The sequence below is a fragment of the Monodelphis domestica genome, chromosome 7 (assembly GCF_027887165.1).
Source record: "Monodelphis domestica isolate mMonDom1 chromosome 7, mMonDom1.pri, whole genome shotgun sequence".
Lineage (NCBI taxonomy): Eukaryota > Metazoa > Chordata > Mammalia > Didelphimorphia > Didelphidae > Monodelphis > Monodelphis domestica.
The window spans coordinates 209306266-209326943 of NC_077233.1; the positions used below are offsets into that span (position 1 = coordinate 209306266).

The 20678-nt window shown below is 41.8% G+C and overlaps 1 protein-coding gene across 3 annotated transcripts; it reads right to left on the reverse strand.

The window, feature by feature from the left end:
• Nucleotides 1-934: 934 nt before the first annotated feature.
• Nucleotides 935-15747, reverse strand: TMEM11 (transmembrane protein 11). Of its 3 annotated transcripts, XM_007498458.2 has the most exons (3): nucleotides 14899-15276; nucleotides 12621-12781; nucleotides 935-1834 (listed from the first exon to the last, which is right to left on the reverse strand). In XM_007498458.2, exons 1-3 carry the CDS (start codon nucleotides 15121-15123, stop codon nucleotides 1318-1320), a joined length of 903 nt encoding a protein of 300 aa, XP_007498520.2. In that variant the 5' UTR covers nucleotides 15124-15276; the 3' UTR covers nucleotides 935-1317. The 3 variants fall into 3 exon arrangements, with proteins under 3 accessions (XP_007498520.2, XP_001364129.4, XP_056662403.1); XM_001364092.5 differs by lacking the exons at nucleotides 12621-12781; nucleotides 14899-15276 and adding an exon at nucleotides 15398-15747; XM_056806425.1 differs by lacking the exons at nucleotides 12621-12781; nucleotides 14899-15276 and adding an exon at nucleotides 15283-15647.
• Between the last annotated feature and the right edge of the window lie 4931 nt (nucleotides 15748-20678).

The following is a 20678-nucleotide window of genomic DNA, read 5'->3' on the forward strand; positions in this document are numbered from 1 at the left end:
AGAGATCATCATGACAAGAGGATTTCGATTAGCTCTGCAGAATCAAGTAGATTTATTGAGGATTACTCTCCTTGTGACCAGTGACAAACTGCCTGCAACAGTTCTCATTAAACTCAAAAGCGAATTTATACCCGATACCCTCTTGCACCCAGACCACAACTCACCAAGTGAAAATATGAATGCTCTGGGCATTCCGCTCTAGAGTCTGGGTTTTTGGACAGATTTTTAAAAACCTTAAATCTAAAGTAAATATGGCAGCCTAGCAACTGGCCACTCAGAAGAGAAAGCAGTGAACAAACTAAAGAGGTATTTATCACTGGGGATAAATTATCAGAGAAATCTTAAAACATTTATTAACTAGGCTAGGGCAGAAGTTTCTAATTTTTTTTACTCCCTTACCTTCTGTCTTAGAATCCATACAAGTATTGGTTCCAAGGCAGAAAGCAGTAGGGGCTAGGCAGTTGGGTTTAAATGACTTGCCCAGGGTCACACAGCTAGAAAGTGTCAGACCAAACTTCAGGCCTTGCACTCTAAACCACTGAGTTGTTCTAATCTTTTCAAGAGGAGATTTCTTTCAACCTTTCCTGGAAGTCTTGAGATCACTGGGAAGTAGAGTCCACAGAATGAGGGATGAGCACCATGCTGTCAGTTTAGTGCCCCTCTTCTCTCTTCTACAGAACAAAGTGGAATGGCAAGAGCAACCAGGTAAAGCTTTGTAATCTACTGGATGGGAACCTTTGATTGACTTATACTCAACCCCATCCAAATGGATGGATTTCACTGTGGTGCAGAAGGCACTTCCCATGAACAGTTAACTTCCAAAAACACATCATGACCCTCAGATGGATCAAACTTATTCCTCTCAGCTGTAAGCCACAGTCTTAAAGGTGATCCTTAAAAGAGGTACATATAAAAGCATGGAGAGAGAAAACACTTGAAATGCTCATTGTTTTAATGGTCAATAGCTTCTGGCTGGCTCTGGATGGTACAGTTAAACAATATACCTAAAAGATTCCCCCCTCCCCCAAAAAAGCATTTCACACCCCCCTTGTTTGTTTCCATCAACATTCCACTGCTCCATCAGACTTCCACAGCCTAGAACGTGTCTTGAGTCACTACAGAACCACATCTTAGTGTAATGAGCTGAAAAATCCTTTGGGGTAGCAGTGATTTTGTTATTCTGAAAAATAACAAATACTAAACCAAACACCTTCCCAGTCTCCACTGCATTTCAGAGGAAAAAAATGTTACTGTGGAAATCTTAATACATTGTTGTCTTTTGTGGGTGTTTCTCTCTCTCTCCTTTTTCTCCCGAAATCATACAGCATAGAGCTCGTAAATCTTCTTTACACAGTACACCATGGCAGCGAGTGCTATTGTATTATGCAGTCTCTTTCTGTGCAGGTCATCCTTCCTCACCAGCACCACAGGAGTGGAGGACGTGAGCGTATGCAGAGGCAGTCGGGAAAGTTTATAGGCGTCATATTCCACTTGATACTTGCAGCAGGGGTCAAACTGCCAGGAGATTCCGTAGAGGGTGCAACAGGCCATGCTCAGCACGCCGGCAGGCAGGGAGATGTAATGGGAATAATCTAAGGGAAGTGCCAATGGGGTGAAGAGGCAGGCACTGCCTGCCAGCACGGCTGTCTTGTGCAGGCAGTTCCCAACAGTGATCCATCGGGCAGTCTCATCACCAATCCGGGTGGGCTCTATGACTATATATTTGTATTGCGCCTCCAGAGCCTGCTCCAACTCATACTCAAACTGGTCTTGGGCATTCTCTCCATTGTAGATTTCATGAACGATGTAACATTCAGAGGCAGACAAGGTCACCCTGTTAAGGAGGAAAGATGAGACAATTAAACAAAGAACCTGGTTTGCTGATGATTTCAACAATGCCAGCTTCCTGGTGGGGAACTGGGAGGGCAAAGTTCAGTTTAAATGTAAAAAAAGATCCAACACCTTCAACAAGTCTCCAGGGAAACTCTAGAAAGAACTTAATTTAGAGTCAATGCATGAAGGCGGGAAAAAGGGGACCAAAGTCTAGGAAAACTTCCTACTGTAAATTAAGCCACACCTGGCTTTGCCCTGCTACAAGATAAAAAATGTGGGATTCAGTTAAAAAGCAGGGAAAGAGGCCAGAAGGGGAGAGCTGTGCCTGTCTATAGGCTGTCAACTTTCAACACACTGAAAAAAAAAAAAAGCACAATACTAAATTCACTATTATTTATGGCAACATCCCTAAAAGGAGTTCTATGCTGAATGTCAGTATACACTGATCATCATCTTTTGTCTCTAAGAACAAAGAATCTTTGGCGATTGAGCACAAAGCTGCCTCTTGCAAAGATGTTAAGAGACCAAATTGCTAGAACTCCTCAAAGCTATCTAACAACAGCCCTACTGTCTCCTTTCTACTGTGGTCCAAATACCTGTTCACAGTAATTTGAGACATTACTAGGGGGAAAAGCAGAACCTTATGGATACCCATGAAAAGTTAATTAGTACATATTTTGGTCTTGCTTTTCAATTTACAAATGCTTCCCTTGGAGACAAATTAACATATGTCAGAACAAGGGAAAAATGTTATCACCAAAACTTTAACACAAACTAGACAACTCATTCATTATGATTAAGACCCCAGAACATATCCTATAAGCAGCCACCACTTATTATGGGGCATTTTAGAATCATGGAAACTGGAAAGGATCATGCCATTCAATTTTCAGACCATTGCAGGAGAATTCTCCACTGTATTCAATTTTATATAGGAAACAAGTATTAAACAGAGTACCAAATCAGCTTCTAAGGGAAATTCAAGGTTCAGATAAGACATTATCTGATAAGAAAATGAGACATAAAATAATTCACTTATTTTTTGAAGACTTGGGGGGGATGATCTGGTAAAGTTAGAAAAGGCTTCACTAAGGATATAATAAATAAAAATGTTTTTACAAATGCCTTAAATATATTAGGTTAAGTGCTTTAAGATTTACAATACACCTTATATATCTCATTTCACTTGATAGCCACAACAGCCTTGTGAGGTGGGTGCTATTATCTCCTCCCTTTTATAGATTCGGACCATCTGAAGTGGAATTCAAGCTCGTCTCCATCATGAGACTCTAAGTCCAACCGTTCCACCTGGTCTCTGATTGAACACCCAGTGATAGGCAGCTCACTATATCACTTTCCTCTCCCTAAGCAACTTCTTCCACATGTTGAGCTGCTTTCCCTATAATTTCTACTCGTTGGTCCTTGTTCTTCAAAATAGAAGCTATAAAGACTAAATCTATTTCCCTTTCCCATGACAGCCCTTAAACCAAAGACCAATATGTATGCATTTCCTGTGCCCCCCCCCCAATTATTATAGGTTAAACTATCCTCAGGAACTTAATCTCTTCTCCACATCAAAACTTATCATAATGTTGAAGGTGTGATCTGATCAACTCAGAGGTCAGTGAAATCACTACCTTCCCTGTTCCGGGAACTACACTTTGAATAAGGTCCAAGACTACATTCAGCTTTTCTAGATGTCACACTTATCTGGGCCAACTGAGCCCTGATCTGTTTAATATAAACTCTCATCTCCCTCATTCAGACACTTGCACAGTGGATTTTGTTGAATCTAAAGATTTCACATTCATCTATGTGATTTCATTTACTGTTTCAGCCCATTAAGATGTTTGAAAAAAGTCTTGCTTCTACAAGCAATATATTCACTATTCTTAGCTTTTCATTATTGCCTCTTCAAATTTGATAAGCCTCCTTTCATCACCTGACACAAATGTTGACTACAGAAGAGCACTGAAACAAGCTTCTTAAAGACATCTGATACCAATCCATCATTCAACACTCTTTGGGTCCAGCTGCTCAATTTCAAAATTACCCTTAACTGTGCTGCAACTATAACCCTGCCCCTCCTTTTGTCCACATCTTATCCACAAGAATATCATGAGAAATTTTTTCAAACACAAGAGTCAAGACATGCTATTTACAATAGCTCCCTGACACATCAGTTTACATCAGACCCCTATCAAGGAAGAAGAGGCTGCTATGATTTTAATGTACTATGTTAGCTCCTAGTCATCACTATTTTCTACAAACTAATAAAGATGGATCTCTTAGGAGCTGGCCAAAAGAGATACTTCCTGAATAGCAATAAAGAAAAAAGGCATTTGGAATATAACCCTTAAACTACACAAAAGATGTAGACAAAAAGCTACTCATTTTCCTAATTAGTTATGCAGGATGACATTTATTTATTTAGTTAGTTGTTTATTTTCCTGGAAACCCTTACCTTCCATCTTGGAGTCAATACTGTGTATTGGTTCCAAGGCAGAAGAGTGGTAAAGGCTAGGCAATGGGGGTTAATTGACTTGCCCAGGGTCACACAGCTGGGAAGTGTCTGAGACCAGATTTGAACCTCCCATCTCTAGGCCTGGCTCTCCATCCACTGAGCTACCCAGCTGCCCCCTGCAGAATGACATTTAAACAGATCTCTGATTCAAAATCTCGAAGTCTGCCATTTAGTTTGTTAAAATATATCTTTTTTGTTTTGACTTTGCCTGTATTTCCCCTTGTATACCTTGTATACCTTCCCCAGAGAGCCATCCCTTATAACAAAGAATTTACTCTGCTACTTAGTTTCCCCCAAACCAGTTCAGTTAAGGCAATTCCTTCCCTTGGACACCAATAAGAAAGCATTTATAGCCTAATGTTACAAGATATGTAAACTGGAAATGTCATAGAAAACAAAGAAAAAGGGCATTGAAATAGGTTTCAAATGTTACTCTCCGGTTAAAATACCTTTTTAAAAGTATTAATGCTCTTTAAAGGTAGAAATTAGCCCAAGAGGTGAAGTTTAGTTTTCGTCTACTTAACAAGTTAATTTGAGTAAACAACTGATTAACTTTCCCACATTGCTCACATTAGAATAAAAAGTAGTTATTAATGGACTAATAACTGCTCCTAAAAGCGTCCTTGGAGATAAAGCTGTCACAGGATGTAAACTCCATTAGACAGTGTAGGTACAGAGCTGACCCATTACAATAAGCAGTAGATTTGAGTTAGTGTGTACAAGAGCCTAGAAATAACCTTTTTATCCCAGGGAATGAAACTGTTAATTAATTTTGGCTAAAATAGGCTAGTCCATTCTAATTAAATTGTGTGCTATAATTCAATTTTGTATACTCTAAAGGTGGCAATCATGGGAATTAATCAGGTGGTAGACTAACCACTGTGCTGTGAGGACAAATTAGCTCCCTAAAGGCACTTGGGGCATATAAATATGATTGGTTGTTAAAATGCTTCCAACTATATGTTGCCAAAAGTTTGTCCACAGTGCAAAAATAGAGTCTGAATCTATCATTTTCACTACCATTATCACTTTCTTGAGGGGCAAACTAATAGTTGTAAGAAGCAGGTAGAAACCTTGAATAGGATTTTTGCATAAATTAGTCTTAATTCTAAAGAAGAATAATAGATTCATGGGAAGCTCAAAACCTAGACATTTTCTCCAGATTTTCAAATCCATTGGCCAAAATAGAAAGGGGCCATGACCATTGGGGAGAGAAGAGAAATCAAAAGGTGAAGAAGAGTACTACTTTATAAAGAAAAAAGAGAAGTTGCTTCAAATTTAGTTATGTGACCCACTTAGGGATGATGTCCCAAGTCTTGGGACCAATGATTTAAAGCCCGAGAATCAAGAAATTCTAAACAGAATCTCTGTACATTCATAAGAAACAAATGTCTCAAACCAAGTTTGTTAAGATGCTTTGGCAAATGCCTCAACTTCTCCAAATGAATTAGTCCGTTTCTTCCCAGGAGACAGGGATAGCCTTTTTTGTGTAGGTGTGGAGGGGCCTCTTTGGCAATCTAAAGCCTACAGACTACTCAATAATATTTCTAAATGCATAAAAATTTAAAAATAGGATTATGAAGGAAACCAAGTTACATTGAAACAGTTGCCAAAATGTAAAAACAACAAAACAAGCTCATGGATCTCACATTAAGAACCCCTACCTTGGGGCAGCTGGGTAGCTCAGTGGATTGAGAGCCAGGCCTAGAGACGGGAGGTCCTAGGTTCAAATCTGACCTCAGCCATTTCCCAGCTGTGTGACCCTGGGCAAGTCACTTGACCCCCATTGCCTAGCCCTTACCACTCTTCTGCCTTGGAGCCAATACACAGTATTGACTCCAAGACGGAAGGTAAGGGTTTAAAAAAAAAAGAGAAAAAAAAAGAACCCCTACCTTAACATGTGGCTCTCAACAGCTGTTCTAGATGTAATGAGAAATACTGTTTACTCTTCCTAAGACTACAGATCAAAACCATGGTAACAAAAGTTATTTCTCTTGCAAAACATACATCTTTAGGCAATCAGTCCTCAGCCCAATCTCACCCTTCTAATTCCAAGTTTCCTGTCATTCTCCTGGTGAGCACTCAGGCAAGCTTCATTTGCAATAGCCACTTTTCTGACTTAAGTTTTGATTTCAGTAAAAGGGGTGTTAATAAAGACGCAGACAAAAAATTTTTTCTCTAGGGCACATGTGAAACAAACCAGGAAGAAGTAAACAAGCTAATGTTTTCAGTTTGAGTTCCTCATTTCTTTATTTATTTCTTTATTTATTCCTTTTCATTATTATTGTTGAAGAAATAAATGATTGATGAAATTGATGGAACAGCTAATAAAAAGCATCAGTTGCTTGAAACTAGAAAGTTGGGGGCAGCTAAGTGGCTCAATGGATTCAGAGCTGGGTCTAGAGATGGGAGGTCCTGGGTTCAAATGTGACCTCAGATGTTTCCTAGCAGTGGGGCCCTGGGTAAGTCACTTAACCCCCATTACCTAGCCCTTATCACTCTTCTGCCTTGGAAAAGATACAGTATTGACTCTAAGACTGGAGGTATGAGTTAAATTAAAAAAAAAGAAGAAGAAAAAAAGAAGAAACTGGAAAGTTTTCCATCCCAGAACAACTCTCAACTATCAAACAATTTATAGCAGCTTTGTGAATAGGATTGCCTCTCTTTATCAGGAGGTAATATATAATTATTAACCTGTCCTATTATACCATCCTATAGGAAAGCTACATTCTAAACATTAAAATAAAATAAAATTTGTGTGGTTCTTGGTGTTTTGTTTATAGGCAAATAAAAAAACTAAAGATAAATCCAATTTATATTTAATGTGTATACAGCATAATAAAATACTTTCAAAGCAAAAATTTAGTATTTTGAGACAAAGGAACAGAAACTGTATCCTGCCATCAGGCATTCCTCCAGAATCTCTCAAAAGCAATAAGGGATCCTCCACTAAGACAAAAGATCTGGACACTAACTGTTGACATAGAACCAAAACATGGGACTTATAAAATATGCAAAAGCATCAACAAAGCCCTCTTAAATGTGAACTGGAGGGGTACCCAAAATGAAAGGTCACAGAATCACAAATCTTTGAAATCCATCCCATAGCAGAAGAAAGCTATCACCAACAAAGTCAAAGGAAGAACCTCCTGAGGGCAGCCTATGGCACTTTGGGACCACTACAATCCAAGACCATTTCCCCTTCAATCTCTAAATTTACTTTTAGATTTCTTCTAAATATCTGCCTAATGTTTCTACTTCTGGCTTCTGAGACACAACAGAAAGCAGGTCTCATCCCTTTTCTCCTTGCCTGCCTTTCAAATACTTGAAGACAGTCGTCAGTCAAGTCTCCCCCCCAGATTTTTCTCAAGGTTATTCATCACTAAATCCTACTACCAATTCTAACTTGCTATCCTGGTTGTCCTGCTTTAGATAGCTCTAACTTATCAATGTTTCTACTTGGAAAAGAAAAAAAGAAATCGTATCAAGGAAGTGCAACTTAACAAATGATACTGGAAACTCTGAGGGTGAGCAGTAAATAGAAGAGAAATGCTCCAGGAAGATGTCTTCAGCCCAAGAAGCAGGGATTGGGGCTTGACAGGCAATGGCAACACCACCTAGGGACCTGCAAAATCCTACCTGATGATGGGAATTAGCCCAGACCTGACTGGGAAGGAAGAGATTTCACATCCTGCCTCTCCTCCAGAGGTATACCACTCCAAACCCCGTTGGGCCACTCCACAAACAGGAATTTAATCTGTAGCCAGGCTTGTAAACTTCTCCAGATATCCATAAATTCTGTAACTCATTCTGTAGTGCTTTGGCATAATAACTCTTCCCTCCACAGGACATTCTCTCTCTTACCTTTTGGGGACACACACTCTCCTCTCCCCTCCTAAAGTCCTTATCTGCCTTAAGGTGCAATTCTGATCCAACTCACCCACTGATTCCCAATAACTGTTACTGATTTCTATCTCTTAAAATTATTTTGCATCGCTTTGTATATACCTTCCTTTTACTTCCATGTGTCCATGCTGCATCCCTCAGCCCATTCCCTCTGCCTAGGAGACCAGGAGTCTTTGAGAGCAGAGGCTGTTTTATTTTTGTGTTTGTTCCCATCTCCTTGCTGGTAGCAGCCCCTGTTTGGTGAATCAACTGGCTTTCCTGAATTTTATAAGGGACAAGTAAAGAGAAGTCAACATATTAAAACTAAAGAGAACAAATAATCTGTCAGAACTCATTTAGATCAGAGCAGACAGTGCATGTAACTACCCATTAAGCTCACATTTTTTAAATTCTCTGCCACTACTAAAGTGAATCATTAGGATCTTAAAGGCTGCCAAGTTCATGCTGTTTGGTGGTTCAGCTTTGAACTGCTAATACTGATTTTTCATACTGATTTAGCTAAGAAATGAAGTAGTTCTGCTCCACTAAGGATGCTATTTCTAATTGCTAGCCATCACCCAACACTACATACAATATTCTTCTAAAGAAAACTCAAAAACCTAAATGAATCCTAAAACAAAATCAAGATGTAGTCGAAATATTACTTTTCTCTTTCCAAGTACCACTGGCTAACTTCCCTTCCTCCCAATGTCTAACTTACAAATAAAAAGCTTTTATCTTTGGGGGCTTTGTTTCTCTGACAAAAAAACATAGGTATTAAATGTCTGTTAAGAATCAACATTACAGGCAACTAGATGGCTCAGTGGATAGAAAGCCAGGCTGGGAGATCCTGGGTTCAAATTTGACCTCAGACACTAGCTGTGTGACCCTAATCACACAGTTGTAAAGTCACAACTCCAAGTTCTAGTCCTTATCAATCTTCTGCCTTGGCACCGATACTTGGTATAGATTCTAAGACAGAAGGGTAAAAGGGAAAAAAAAAACCCCAACATTAACTAAAATACACTTGTTTAATTACTCTTGCCAGTCTCCCAACCCTACCACCCCCTTTTCAGTATCTTGGTTAACAACCAACCATGACAAGTGCAGATGTGTAAAATGTTCATTAACATGAAACCAAACCCCTGTCAAGAACACCTTCACCAGTTGGCCTTCCCGTACTTCAGATCAACCAAAATCGTGGTTTTGGGTAAACTTCCTAATCTAGTCAGACCTGTGTTATCTTTGTAATTTCATTCCCAAAGGTTGGGAACCTTTGTACATACCTGCACAGACCCTAGGAGCCTCCCAGCTCCACCTTGATGCCTTTTAAAAGTGAATTCAAATGACAGAAATTGGACATTCAGTTCAATTCACTTCTGCTACTATCATTACATACTGTAAATTCTTAATTTTCTCCATTAATGGTAGATCAGTGGGCAGAGTAATTTACATGTGCATATACAGCTTTCAAACACTTGGTAGTGTTCCTAACAACATTTGGTTAATTCTAAAATCCATTTGCATTTTCTGGACACCAATCATGGTTACTGAGTCCAATTCAAATAATGGCAAGTTAAGTGACTTAGTAGTGCCAACTTAGAAACTGAAATTTCCCAAACCTACAATGCATGTTATTTACTTATTTGTTTTTAGGCCCTTGGCTTCTGTCTTAGTACCAGTTCTAAGACAGAATATTGGCAAGGGGTAGACATTCAGGATTAAGTGACTTGCCCAGGGTCACACAGCTAAGAAGTGTCTGAGGCCAGATACAAACCCAGGACCTCCTGACTCAAGGCCTGGATCTCTACCCACTAGCCACCTAGCTGCCTCTCAGTGTATGTAATTTATATGACATGGATCTGTAGATCTGTAGATGCAGAGCTGCATTTTTTTATACACAAATTGAACATTGAACCATGACTTCATATAAGCCCTACTGGTTAAAAAAGTTTAAGCTTGACTTTTAATGTCCAGTGTGTGGCACATGACTTATTTGTTCAATTCACCTACTACTCTTTAAACTATAAACTTCAGGGTTTGTATCTTTCCCCTATCCTATAAATTCCACAGACCCAATATACCCAAGAAAACAGAACTGAAATGTTTGCAAACATTTGTACATACAATGTAATATGCCTGTAATATGAACAGTAAAACATTACTGAGGACAGCATTACTCTGAATTGGTATCCTGAAACATTAGAGGCCACGTGTCAGTTCTATTAAGTAAACCTAATCTAAGCCCACACTAAAAAGCTGTTCCCTCTGGGGCACAGAAAAAATGATCAAAGTAAGTATTCATCTGTTATGTACTGCAAAATGAAAAGTCCAGCAAGGAAGGAAGTTGTGTAGTATAAAGCCCCAAATGTTAACATTCCTAACAACTGTTGCCTTACTCCAAATACCTCAACTTTGCACCCTTTAAAGGATTCAAGAAAAATATCTTCCTGTTCTTTCCACTGGCAACTGCTGCAACCAAAGCATGCATGGCAACTTACATGCTACTGAAACATGAGCAGATGTTGGGAAATAAGGGGCCTAGGAGGGAATGTAAAAGAGTGCTGTACACTGGTAATATTCCAGAGAAATGTAAGCTCTGGTAGGTCTGAGAGGGACTGTTAGTTCCCAAGAAGTAGGGGCCATGGCTTCTTTTGGCCATAACCTGATCCCTTTAGGCGCATATAGACTTTTAAGTAATATTAAGAGGTCACAAATAAACATCTGCTGGCTAAAGGCAATAATGTCACCATATGTTATGGGTGAAACTGGGAAGAATAGGGCAGTAAGACAGATGTAACTTATCAAATCACCAGAACATCTCCTGAAAGGGGAGGTTCCACTCATCTTTTTCCTTATTAATTTTTCAAAAAAATAATTTCAGGGCAGCTAGGTGGCACATAAAGTGCCAGTCAGAAGGACCTGGGTTCAAATGTGACCTCAGATACTTCCTAGCTATGTGACCCTGGGCAAGTCACTTAACCTAGTTTGCTTAATCCTAGCCCCTCTGTCTTGAGTTGTTATTAGGACAGAAAGTAAAGGTTTAAAAAAAATCACTTCAGTTTGTTGGTTGGTGAACAATGACTTCATATAAGGTTGAGCCTCAAGAGGTGTTTGTAACTGACCATTCTTATTTCAGAAATGTCTGATTAGATGTAAAAAAAAGCATTAGAATTTTTTGGTTAGCTACTGGACAATTAATACACTCGTAAAAAATAAAAAATTTTTTTTACACCAGGCAGGAGTTTGTCAGAATGAATTATGATCAATGTTTCATCTCACAAATTGGTAAGGCACCTCGATTCCAACCTTGAACTAAAATGAACCCAAGCACATTCTAACTGACACATCCAACTCCAGGAATCTGAATACAGCAATTGGGTGTCTACTTCAGTGAAGTATGATCTATCCTTTGTTTTTGGATTGCTAAGCAGAACACCACACATCTAAAGGCTTGGGATTTAATCCTCTAGTCATGAGTAAAAAATACACTTGGTGGGCTTTTCCAAATCTGTCATGGAAAAGTTCTACTACAAAGTCATTTATAGAAAGATCAAGAGTTTCTCTGAATAGACGGCAGACCAGACAGAACTCACAAAAGGTGCCTTCCAACTTTGCAATCTACAAACCTAAAGTGAAAGAAGCCAATCAGGACAGAAGTAAACTAATTAAGGAGTATCAGCCAACTTTCTGAGGACATGCCAGTGTAGTTTTGTTGTGGTTAAAGTCCCTCACTTAATGACCAACATATTCAGCATGAGTAGGAACCTAATACTACCATATCACCATCAAAATCTAACTCAAATCAAAGACAGTTTTGAGTCAGTCTTCAGATTCCACTGAGGAAGAAGTCAAGTTCCACTTAAACAAGGTGAGATCCTGAGACCTGAAAATATTCCCATCTACATCTGCTTCCTAAAGGATGCTTCTATAACATGGAATCCTAAAGTAATGGAGAGGTAGGTGTATGTATATATATAAATATACACACATATATATGTATATATATATATACATATGGAGAAGTTTTTAAGAGGCACTTCTGGCTTAGTAAGGAAATGACTTTAACCCTGGAAAAATAAAATTTGAAACCACCCTGGAGCCCCAATTTACCTATAGGCCTGTTAATACTCTGGCCTTTGAAAGCTTATTCTAGTAGTAGCTGCAATAGCAGCTAAAAAGGACAGAGTGCAAAGAAAATCTATTTTCAGACAACTATAAAGAAGTAACCCCAAACAAATGACTATACTCACATTCAAACCATCACTGATGGAAGCAAACTCTTAAGGCCCCTGCGTAAGTCTAAGCAGCAAACATAGGGAAAGTAGAGCTGTGATCTGTTCCAAGTTGGCCCATGTATTGCAGAACACACAGATACCTGCACTGTTCTGTCCTAGGTGTGCAAGTTTGTCTCAAAGATTCCGACGGAACAAGTGGCATTCTGTTTGGTGCTCTTGCAGCCAGTGTGCTGAATTTTAGACAAGAATTCAGGTTACAGCTCAGAGTCTGCTGTTCTTCATTATAAACATGGTTGAATCCCTAGATTTAATGGAATATGTAAGAAGGAATTATTAAGAATCCAACTAGAACGGAGATCAAAGCAACATGCAAACAGCTATCATTTCACTATTTCCACCCCTCTATTACACTCTATCAAAGTAAATCCAGAATCTACAGACATTGTAAATGTGGCTTAAATAGCTTCTTTCAGGTGTACCATGATGGATGTACAGAAACTCTAACAGTGATACCATATATGGAAAGTCTAACCCTTCCATTATAATACAACTTCAGTGTTTACAACTACTGATAACTGCATTAGATTTTCTTGGTCTCCACTCCCCACACACTAGACCAAGTTTCTTCAAAATTCCACCATAAACCAGATGGCCAGTCAGGTAAATGCAGCCAGTGGTTTTAAAAATGAATGAGAAATTTAGAGCTTTAACTTTAATCGGTGTAAACCAGACATGGAACAAAGTCATTTAAAAGAGCCATAAATAGTCTACTTCAGTCATAAGACCCAATAGCATGCAGTCATTATAATTTATGGTGGTGTGTAATCAATTAATCTGCCCTGCCCTGCCCTGAGAGAGTAGTCTTCCCACCAGCCAAGCAAGATCTGTAGGTTTGCCACAGCAAGCAGCTGACAAGCTAGATCTAGATGGCAGGGTTATAGTTCCACCTCCTGCTTCTTGAGTGGGAGGTGGATCTTTAGGGAAGCCAAGATCTGATGAGCTACTACCCAAACAAAACCTAACTAAAAGTTTACAAGGAAAACAAACAGGTAACCTTCAGCCACAACAAGTTATATTGGAGAAGGAGAAAGGCACTAAATAAAACCAGAAAATCAAATGTCCTGTTTCTAGGAGATATACATTATTCTGTTTAAACTATTACGAATGAGCCATTGCATTGGATTGAATGGGTTCTTTTCTAAATTCCTGATTTACAGTTGTTCTGCATTTTGGCAATACTTCCTGCTATCAGTCAAGGGTTTCAAATCCTGACAGTCCACAGGAAGATGCAACACAACACCCCACACAGCATTTTCTATTACTTGCATACATTCACTAAAGATGTAGTTTTTTTTTTCCATTGGTTCCTTTAAGTTTTTTAAACTGATGCACATTCCATAAATATAGGGGATCTTAATAGTATTTCTATGTATAATGCCACCTGCAAACTAACAAAATACCTCTTTGTCTTAGTCTATCTTAGAAGTACCAGAAAAGAGTGTCAGAATAGAAACATAACACTGACCCCCAATCCCATTCCAGGGATGAGAGAGCAAAAATGAAGGTACGATAACATTAGAGACTTTTTAAAAAGTTCCATTATAAAATGTAGGCTAGCAGGTTCTATTACCACGGTATATCCAGGAAAGTGTTTGCAAACATATTTGCAAGTGAGGAGGGTGATAGCAATATACTGCAAAGAGATATGTAAAATGTTGGTGATAGGCAAAGAAAGAAGGAGATAATTCCCCTTCTCCACTCTAATCTTTAACATAAATATAAAACAACCCAAGCAAATATCTTCTCTCCTTTCCCGATCCAATTATCCCAAATGGGCTAGCAGACTGCAAGAGCCAGTTTTCTTTAATTAAGACACAGTTAAGTGACCCGTTTCTTTTGTTTAAACACACACACAGACACACAAGTGACTGGAAAGTTTAGAGAGTTTTCCCGAAGCCAGAATTGCACGACTAACCAAGCACCAGGAGCAAGGGTTCTTCTGGATTCGTTCCTATTAAAAGGGTCGTTTCTAGAGGCAAAAACCAGTTTTCCCTGATCTCGTATGACAACTCGGTTACAGCAAAAAGGAATCGCATTTCTGCCTGCCGACCCTAGAGTCCCGGGCGGGTAGGAAAAGGTCACTTGGAAGGACTGTTTGGAAGGGCGACCTAGCCAAATCCCAAGATGCCTTGGCCCAGGAAGAGTGGTAGGAGTTGGAGGCATCTCCATCCTCGCGGGCTCATATCTGAAAAGGGTTAAGGCCTAGCCCGGTAAACGTGAACACTCGCACTGACCTTCCCGCGACTGACCTGCTTCTGTCACTGGTTGCTCTCCTCCGGCCTCCCCCACTCCCAGACGATCGGACCCACATGCGCACTCACACACGCACGAATGAACACTCACAACACATACACATACCCCGCCGAGAGTCCCCTCCGAGCCCCACGTGGGGGATGGGCGGGAAGTGGGACTGCAGATGACCACATGCGTCCGCTCCGCTCCAACCCCGAGCTTGGGCCCAGGTGGAAACCAGACGCCCGCCCGCTGGCGCTTTGCCCTCGGGTCCTGCCCGCAAGAACCCGTCTCTCCGCGGCCCGAACTTGGGCCACGCTTCCCTCCAGCGCCGCTCACCCCGCCCCGCATTGGCGGCGCACCCCAGACCCCGATGAAAGCTCCCGAGGCCGGCACGCGCAGCTCGGCTCCTCCCGGCTTCTCTCCTCGGGCCCAGATTCCAGGCGCCCGTCGGCAGGCAGGCAGGGGGACTGGGCGGGCGGGGGGGAAGGAGGAGCCCAACGAACTGACCGGAGGACCGGAGAAGAGGCCGGCACCGCGGCCACCCCAGCGCCGCTCGCTTCCCTTTGGCTTCCCACGCCCTCCGCCACCGGCCCGGGGAGAGCCGCGGCTCCCGGAGGCTCACCTCTCTCGGGCACTGCCGCCACTGCTGCCCGGGCCAAGGCGCCTCCTTCCCCAAGCAGCCATCTTGGAGACACTCCGTTCGCAAATGTCTCCGCCGAGGCGGTCGAGGGGAATCGGGAGGACTGAAGGGAAATGTAGTCCGGTCCTCGGCACTGGGATAACCCGGGGTGTGGAAGCCTGAATCCAGGGGAAACTACCATACCCACAGTGCACAGCGCCATGCCTCCAGGCGGCATGCTCACAAGATGCCTGGGAAATGTAGTCTGGACCTAAGGGAGGGGAGCACCATGGGGAGGAAAAGGGTCTCCTATAGATAGTGTTGTTTGTCAAAATCATCCTTTCTCCAGGTGAGATTCCTAAAGAGTTCAAATGCAAGGGTCTAGCAAAATGTATGTATGCTACAGGCCCAGAGAAAGAGAAACTAAAGGTACACGCGGGGAGCGCCTACAAGGCCCAGAATGCAGTTGGGAAGGCGTTCCTCCTTCCCCGCCCCCCTCGATCTCCCGCCTCTCCCGCTTCCATGCTACAGCCAAGAGAAAATCATCGCGCCTTCACTGGACTGGGCCGGGCAGCCGCTGCTCTCAGCAGACCCAGCCAACGAGCGCCCCGCCCCTTTCGGCTTCTTCCTTCCCGCCAGCGGAGCCGTAAGGGACCCGACCTCCCCATCTCCCCCCTTCCACTGTGGAGGGCCGAGCGGGCCTAGCCCGGAATAGGGCTCTGTCCTTCACGGGCGCCTGTACATGCTAAGGTCATTGAGAGAAGGAAAGCTGCTACAGCCGCCAGCCCCTCCCTTCGTCCGTCCATCCCCCTTCCTCCCTACTATTCCATTCAGCTACCCATCTCCCCACCCTCCACTCATTTCCCTCCATTCATTCATTACCCATTCATTCTCCAAGTTTCTCTCACCCGTTCATTTATCATCTCCCCTTCCCTCCATTCATTCATCCGTTCAGGCACCCCTCTTTCCTTCCCTCCCTCCATTCATCCATCCATTCATCCCTGTCTCCCCTTCATTCACCCACCCATTTACCCATCTCTGCATCACCTACCCACCCATTCACTCATTTCCTCTTCCTTCCATTTATTCATCTAAGCAGTCTCTCCTTACTTCCAGTCACTAATCTATCCATCCATCATCTCCTTCCTTCTACTCACCCATCTATCCAATCTCTCATTTTCTCTACTCATCCATCTCTCTGCCCATCTTACCTTCCCCTATCTCATCCATTTCTCCATCAATCAGTAAGCTTTTATTAACTTCCTACTATGTGCCTGTCAGTCAAGAAGACCAGAATTCCAATCTTACCTCAAACACTTACTGGCTATATGACCTTGGGCAAGTGTATTTGCCCAGGAGGCAGCTAGATGGAAGGCTGGGTCTGGAGTTAGGGAAGACTTCAAATCTGATTCTATCTGTGTGATTTTGGGCAAGTCTGAAATCTGTTACCAAACTCGGCTGTCAATCCACTGGAGAAGAAAATGGCAAACCACTCCAGTATCTTTGCCAAGAAAACCCCCTGGACAGTATGACTTGCAGGGTCATGAAGAGTCAAACACAACTGAACAACATCTAAGGGATGGAATTACAAAAAAAAAAAAGGTATAAAGGAGTCCCTGCCCTCAGGGATCTCACAGCCTTCCAGGGGAGACAACCACACAAATATGTACAAAATAATTCATGTACAGGAAATAATCAAGACAAAACAATAGAATCACTAGAATTAGGAGGATTGGGAAAGGCTTCAATTAGAAGTTACATCTTAAGGGGGCAGCTGGGTGGCTCAGTGAATTGAAAGTCAGGCCTAGAGATGAGAGGTCCTAGGTTCAAATTTGGCCTCAGACACTCCCAGCTGTGTGACCCTGGACAAGTCACTTGACCCCCATTGCCTAGTCCTTACCACTCTTCTGCCTTGGAGCCAATACACAGTATTGACTCCAAGATGGAAGGTAAGGGTTTAAAAAAAAAAAAGTTACATTTTAGTTGAATCTTGAAAGAAACCAGACCCATATCCAGGAGATGAATGTTAGGTTGTTCCTTAAAGAATAAGGAGGCCAGTGTGGCTGGATTTAAGGAAGAGTACATGATAGAAGAGTGTGAATGTGGAGGAGATAGTTTATGAAGGACTTAACATTGGATCCTGGAGGTGATAGGGAGCCATTAGAGTTTATTGAGTGAGGGGGTTAGTTGATTGGACTACACTATAGAAAAATCACTTTGGCAGTTGAATGGAGGATATATTGAAGTGAGGAAAGACTCAATGAGTTGGGCAAACCTACCTACCAATAGGCTATTGAAATATTTCACAAGTAAGGATGAGAACCTGCACCAAAGTAATGGTCAGAGGATAGAAGGGGGTGCATTGAAGAGATGCCGGAAAGGTGAAATCAGCAGACTTTGGCAACAGATTGAATGGGGTCGGGGGAGGGGATGAGATAATTTGTTGAGAATGACACCTAAATTTCAAGTCTGGAGGACTAGGAAGATAGTGTTTCCCTTAATAGAAGTAGGTAAATTTAGAGCCTGAGATTAGGGGGGAAATAGTTCTGTTTTAGATTTGTTGAGATCAAGATGTCTGGGAGTGGTGGTGCTATACAACTGGGTGGGTCAGTGAATGGAAAGCCAGACCTAGAGATGGGAGGTCCTAGGTTCAAATCTGGCCTCAAACACTTCCCATCTGTGTGACCCTGGGCAAGTCACTTAAACCTCATTGCCTAGCCCTTACCAATCTTCTGCCTTGGAGCCAATGCTCAGTATTGATTCTAAGACAGAAGGGAAGGGTTAAAAAAATGTTTGAAAGACAGTTGGGGGTATGAGGTTGAAGGTCAATGGAAAATTTGGGGCAGGATAGGTAGACTTAGGAAAGATCAACCTAGTGAAGGCAATTAAATCCATGGGAGCTAATATTATGAAGCAAAGTAATATAAAAGGAAAAAAGAATCATTCTTCAAATCCCTCCACTTATCCCTTCTTTCTTTTGTTATATTTAAAAATTAACTGAGCAGGATCAATGTATTAGACTTATTGTTCAATTGTTTCAATCATGTCTGACTTTTGTGACACCATTTGGGATTTTCTTGGAAAAGATCCTGGAGCGATTTGCAATTTCCTTCTCCAGCTCATTTTATAGATGAGGAAACTGAGGCAAACAGAATTAAGTGACTTGCCCAGGGTCACATAGCAAATATTTAGAGCTAGATTTGAACCCAGGTCTTCCTGACTCCAGACCTGGTTCCTTGGGCTAGCAATAATTAATAAATTGTGTCAGTGGCTTTTCTCAATGACCAAAGACCTTTAGTGAGAGCTGACAGGATCTTTTAAACCTAGGCGGTCTTCATTCTGCTTAACCTGAGTACATTATTTGGACTCCCCACCCTTATGGCAAGGCAATCCCAATTGGTGGACATTTAATGAGGAGGTGGGTTAAGTTACCTCAGTTCCTCCTCCTTACTTTCTCCTTGAGAGATTGGAGTAATCTTGCAGTCTTGGGAGTAGTCTCTGCTGGCAACCAACTTGAATTTGAATTTTGGGTGGTTGGTAAAGTTACAAAAGTGGGCAATACCAGGGTGGAGATACAAATTAAAATAATAGAAATGAGAGTCAAATGACTGGAGGCTACCTGAGTAAAGGTTGGAGGTAATTACAAGGTAAAAGCTTGACCTTTAGGCTAGTTTCTCCAGAATGTAGATGAAGGATGAAGTTATAAAAGTAAGGAGTTTGGACTCCCAAGGTGTGAGAAGAGTATTAAACCTTGATTAAGTCTTAAAAAATAGAATGAAAATCAAGTTTCAGTTTTACATTTAAAACTCCCTACCTAATTTCCCAGCCATTCTCCTCTCCAACCATCACTTCACCCATCCTCATCTTCCTTGACCTCTCCACAGCATGCCAGTATTGACTACCCCCTGGATACTGTCTTCTCTGAGTTTTGGTGATATTGTTCTTTTTTTGGTACTCATCTATTTTTTTTATTTTTATTTATTTAAATATAAACCCTCACTTTCCGTCTTGGAACCAATACTGTGCATTGGTTCCAAGGCAGAAGAGGGGTTAAGTGACTTGCCCGGGGTCACACAGCCCGGAAGTGTCTGAGGCCAGGTTTGAACCCAGGACCTCTGGTCCCTAAGCCTGGCTCTCAATCTACTGAGCTACCCAATTGCCCCCTTATTCATCTATTTTCTGACCACATTTTTTTCTTTGTATGTCCTGTGTTGTGGGGTTCAGATGTGTACCCCTGGGGTTCAGGAAGGATACCTTTTGCAAGAATGAAAGACTCCAAAACTTAGCTTAAAAACAAAAAGAGAAATTTATTAATTTAGAAAGTAATGTTGAGAGTGGCCAGGAGGATAGCAAGGTGGGACAGCAAGATGGGGAGCAGTTCCTGGGAGAACAGCATGAAAGGAAAGGCTGTTCCCCCATGGGGACAGTGTGGATGGAGATGCTGTCCCCCAGACATCAGTTCTGGGGATTTTATACTCTTTTGATGCTAGGCCCTGGTGTGGTGACCTAGAATATTAGTCCCTCAGGCATTTGGTGGGGTGGGGTGGTCATCTGACTGGGGTCTGCCTGGAGGCCTAAAGATTCATCTCTTTGTCTTTGTCCATCTTAAATCAAAGAGGATAAACATCTCAGGTGTTTCTAGGTTCAGAGTCAAGGATGCAAGGGAGTTTCCCCGATAATAGTTCACCTGGGTTTCTGGGGGTACAGTGCCCATGTCATCCTGGTTCTTAGCAAAGTGCCTAGCACTAAGCTTAAGTTCTTGTGATGTTCCCCATTCTCTCGATTACTACTGCTTAATTACCTTAGTTTTATTTTATATAGACTTTGTCAACCTTAAAAAAATCCAAGAACTACCAGAATAGTTATAACATCTTTAATCAGGCCAAGGAGAACATAGTCTGGAAACATGGCAAACACAGCTACTGCCCTGAGAGGAGCAGATTCCTGGGGAGGACCAAAAACTCAACTTCCTGATAAACTACAGAAGATGGGGAGCTTATATAGCTCTTAGGAGGGGGTGAAGGGTAGGTAGCTTAGTAGCATAAACTCACTACTGACTAACCAGAGGCTAAGGCCCTGATAGTGAACCTTTTAGAGTTCCAGGAGTACCAGGCCTTGCCACCCCCCTCCCTCCCCCCCCCCAGTGCCATACCTGCCCCCCCCCCACCATGTGCCTGTACTCTTCCCCACCATTGAGTGCTGGGCGCACTGCCCCCTGTCAACATAGAAATAGAGAAATCCCCAGTTTACTTAGTCTAAGGGTATAAACCCCAGGTTTTGACCT

Excerpts from the sequence above, each read along its gene's own strand:
- TMEM11 (XM_007498458.2), bottom strand. The coding sequence starts at position 15,123 with ATGCGGGGCGGGGTGAGCGGCGCTGGAGGGAAGCGTGGCCCAAGTTCG. Across the intron at positions 12,782-14,898 it reads CGGAGGGGACTCTCGGCGGG|GGATTCAACCATGTTTATAA; the intron begins GTATGTGTATGT and ends CATTAAATCTAG. Across the intron at positions 1,835-12,620 it reads CCTAGGACAGAACAGTGCAG|GGTGACCTTGTCTGCCTCTG; the intron begins GTATCTGTGTGT and ends CCTCCTTAACAG.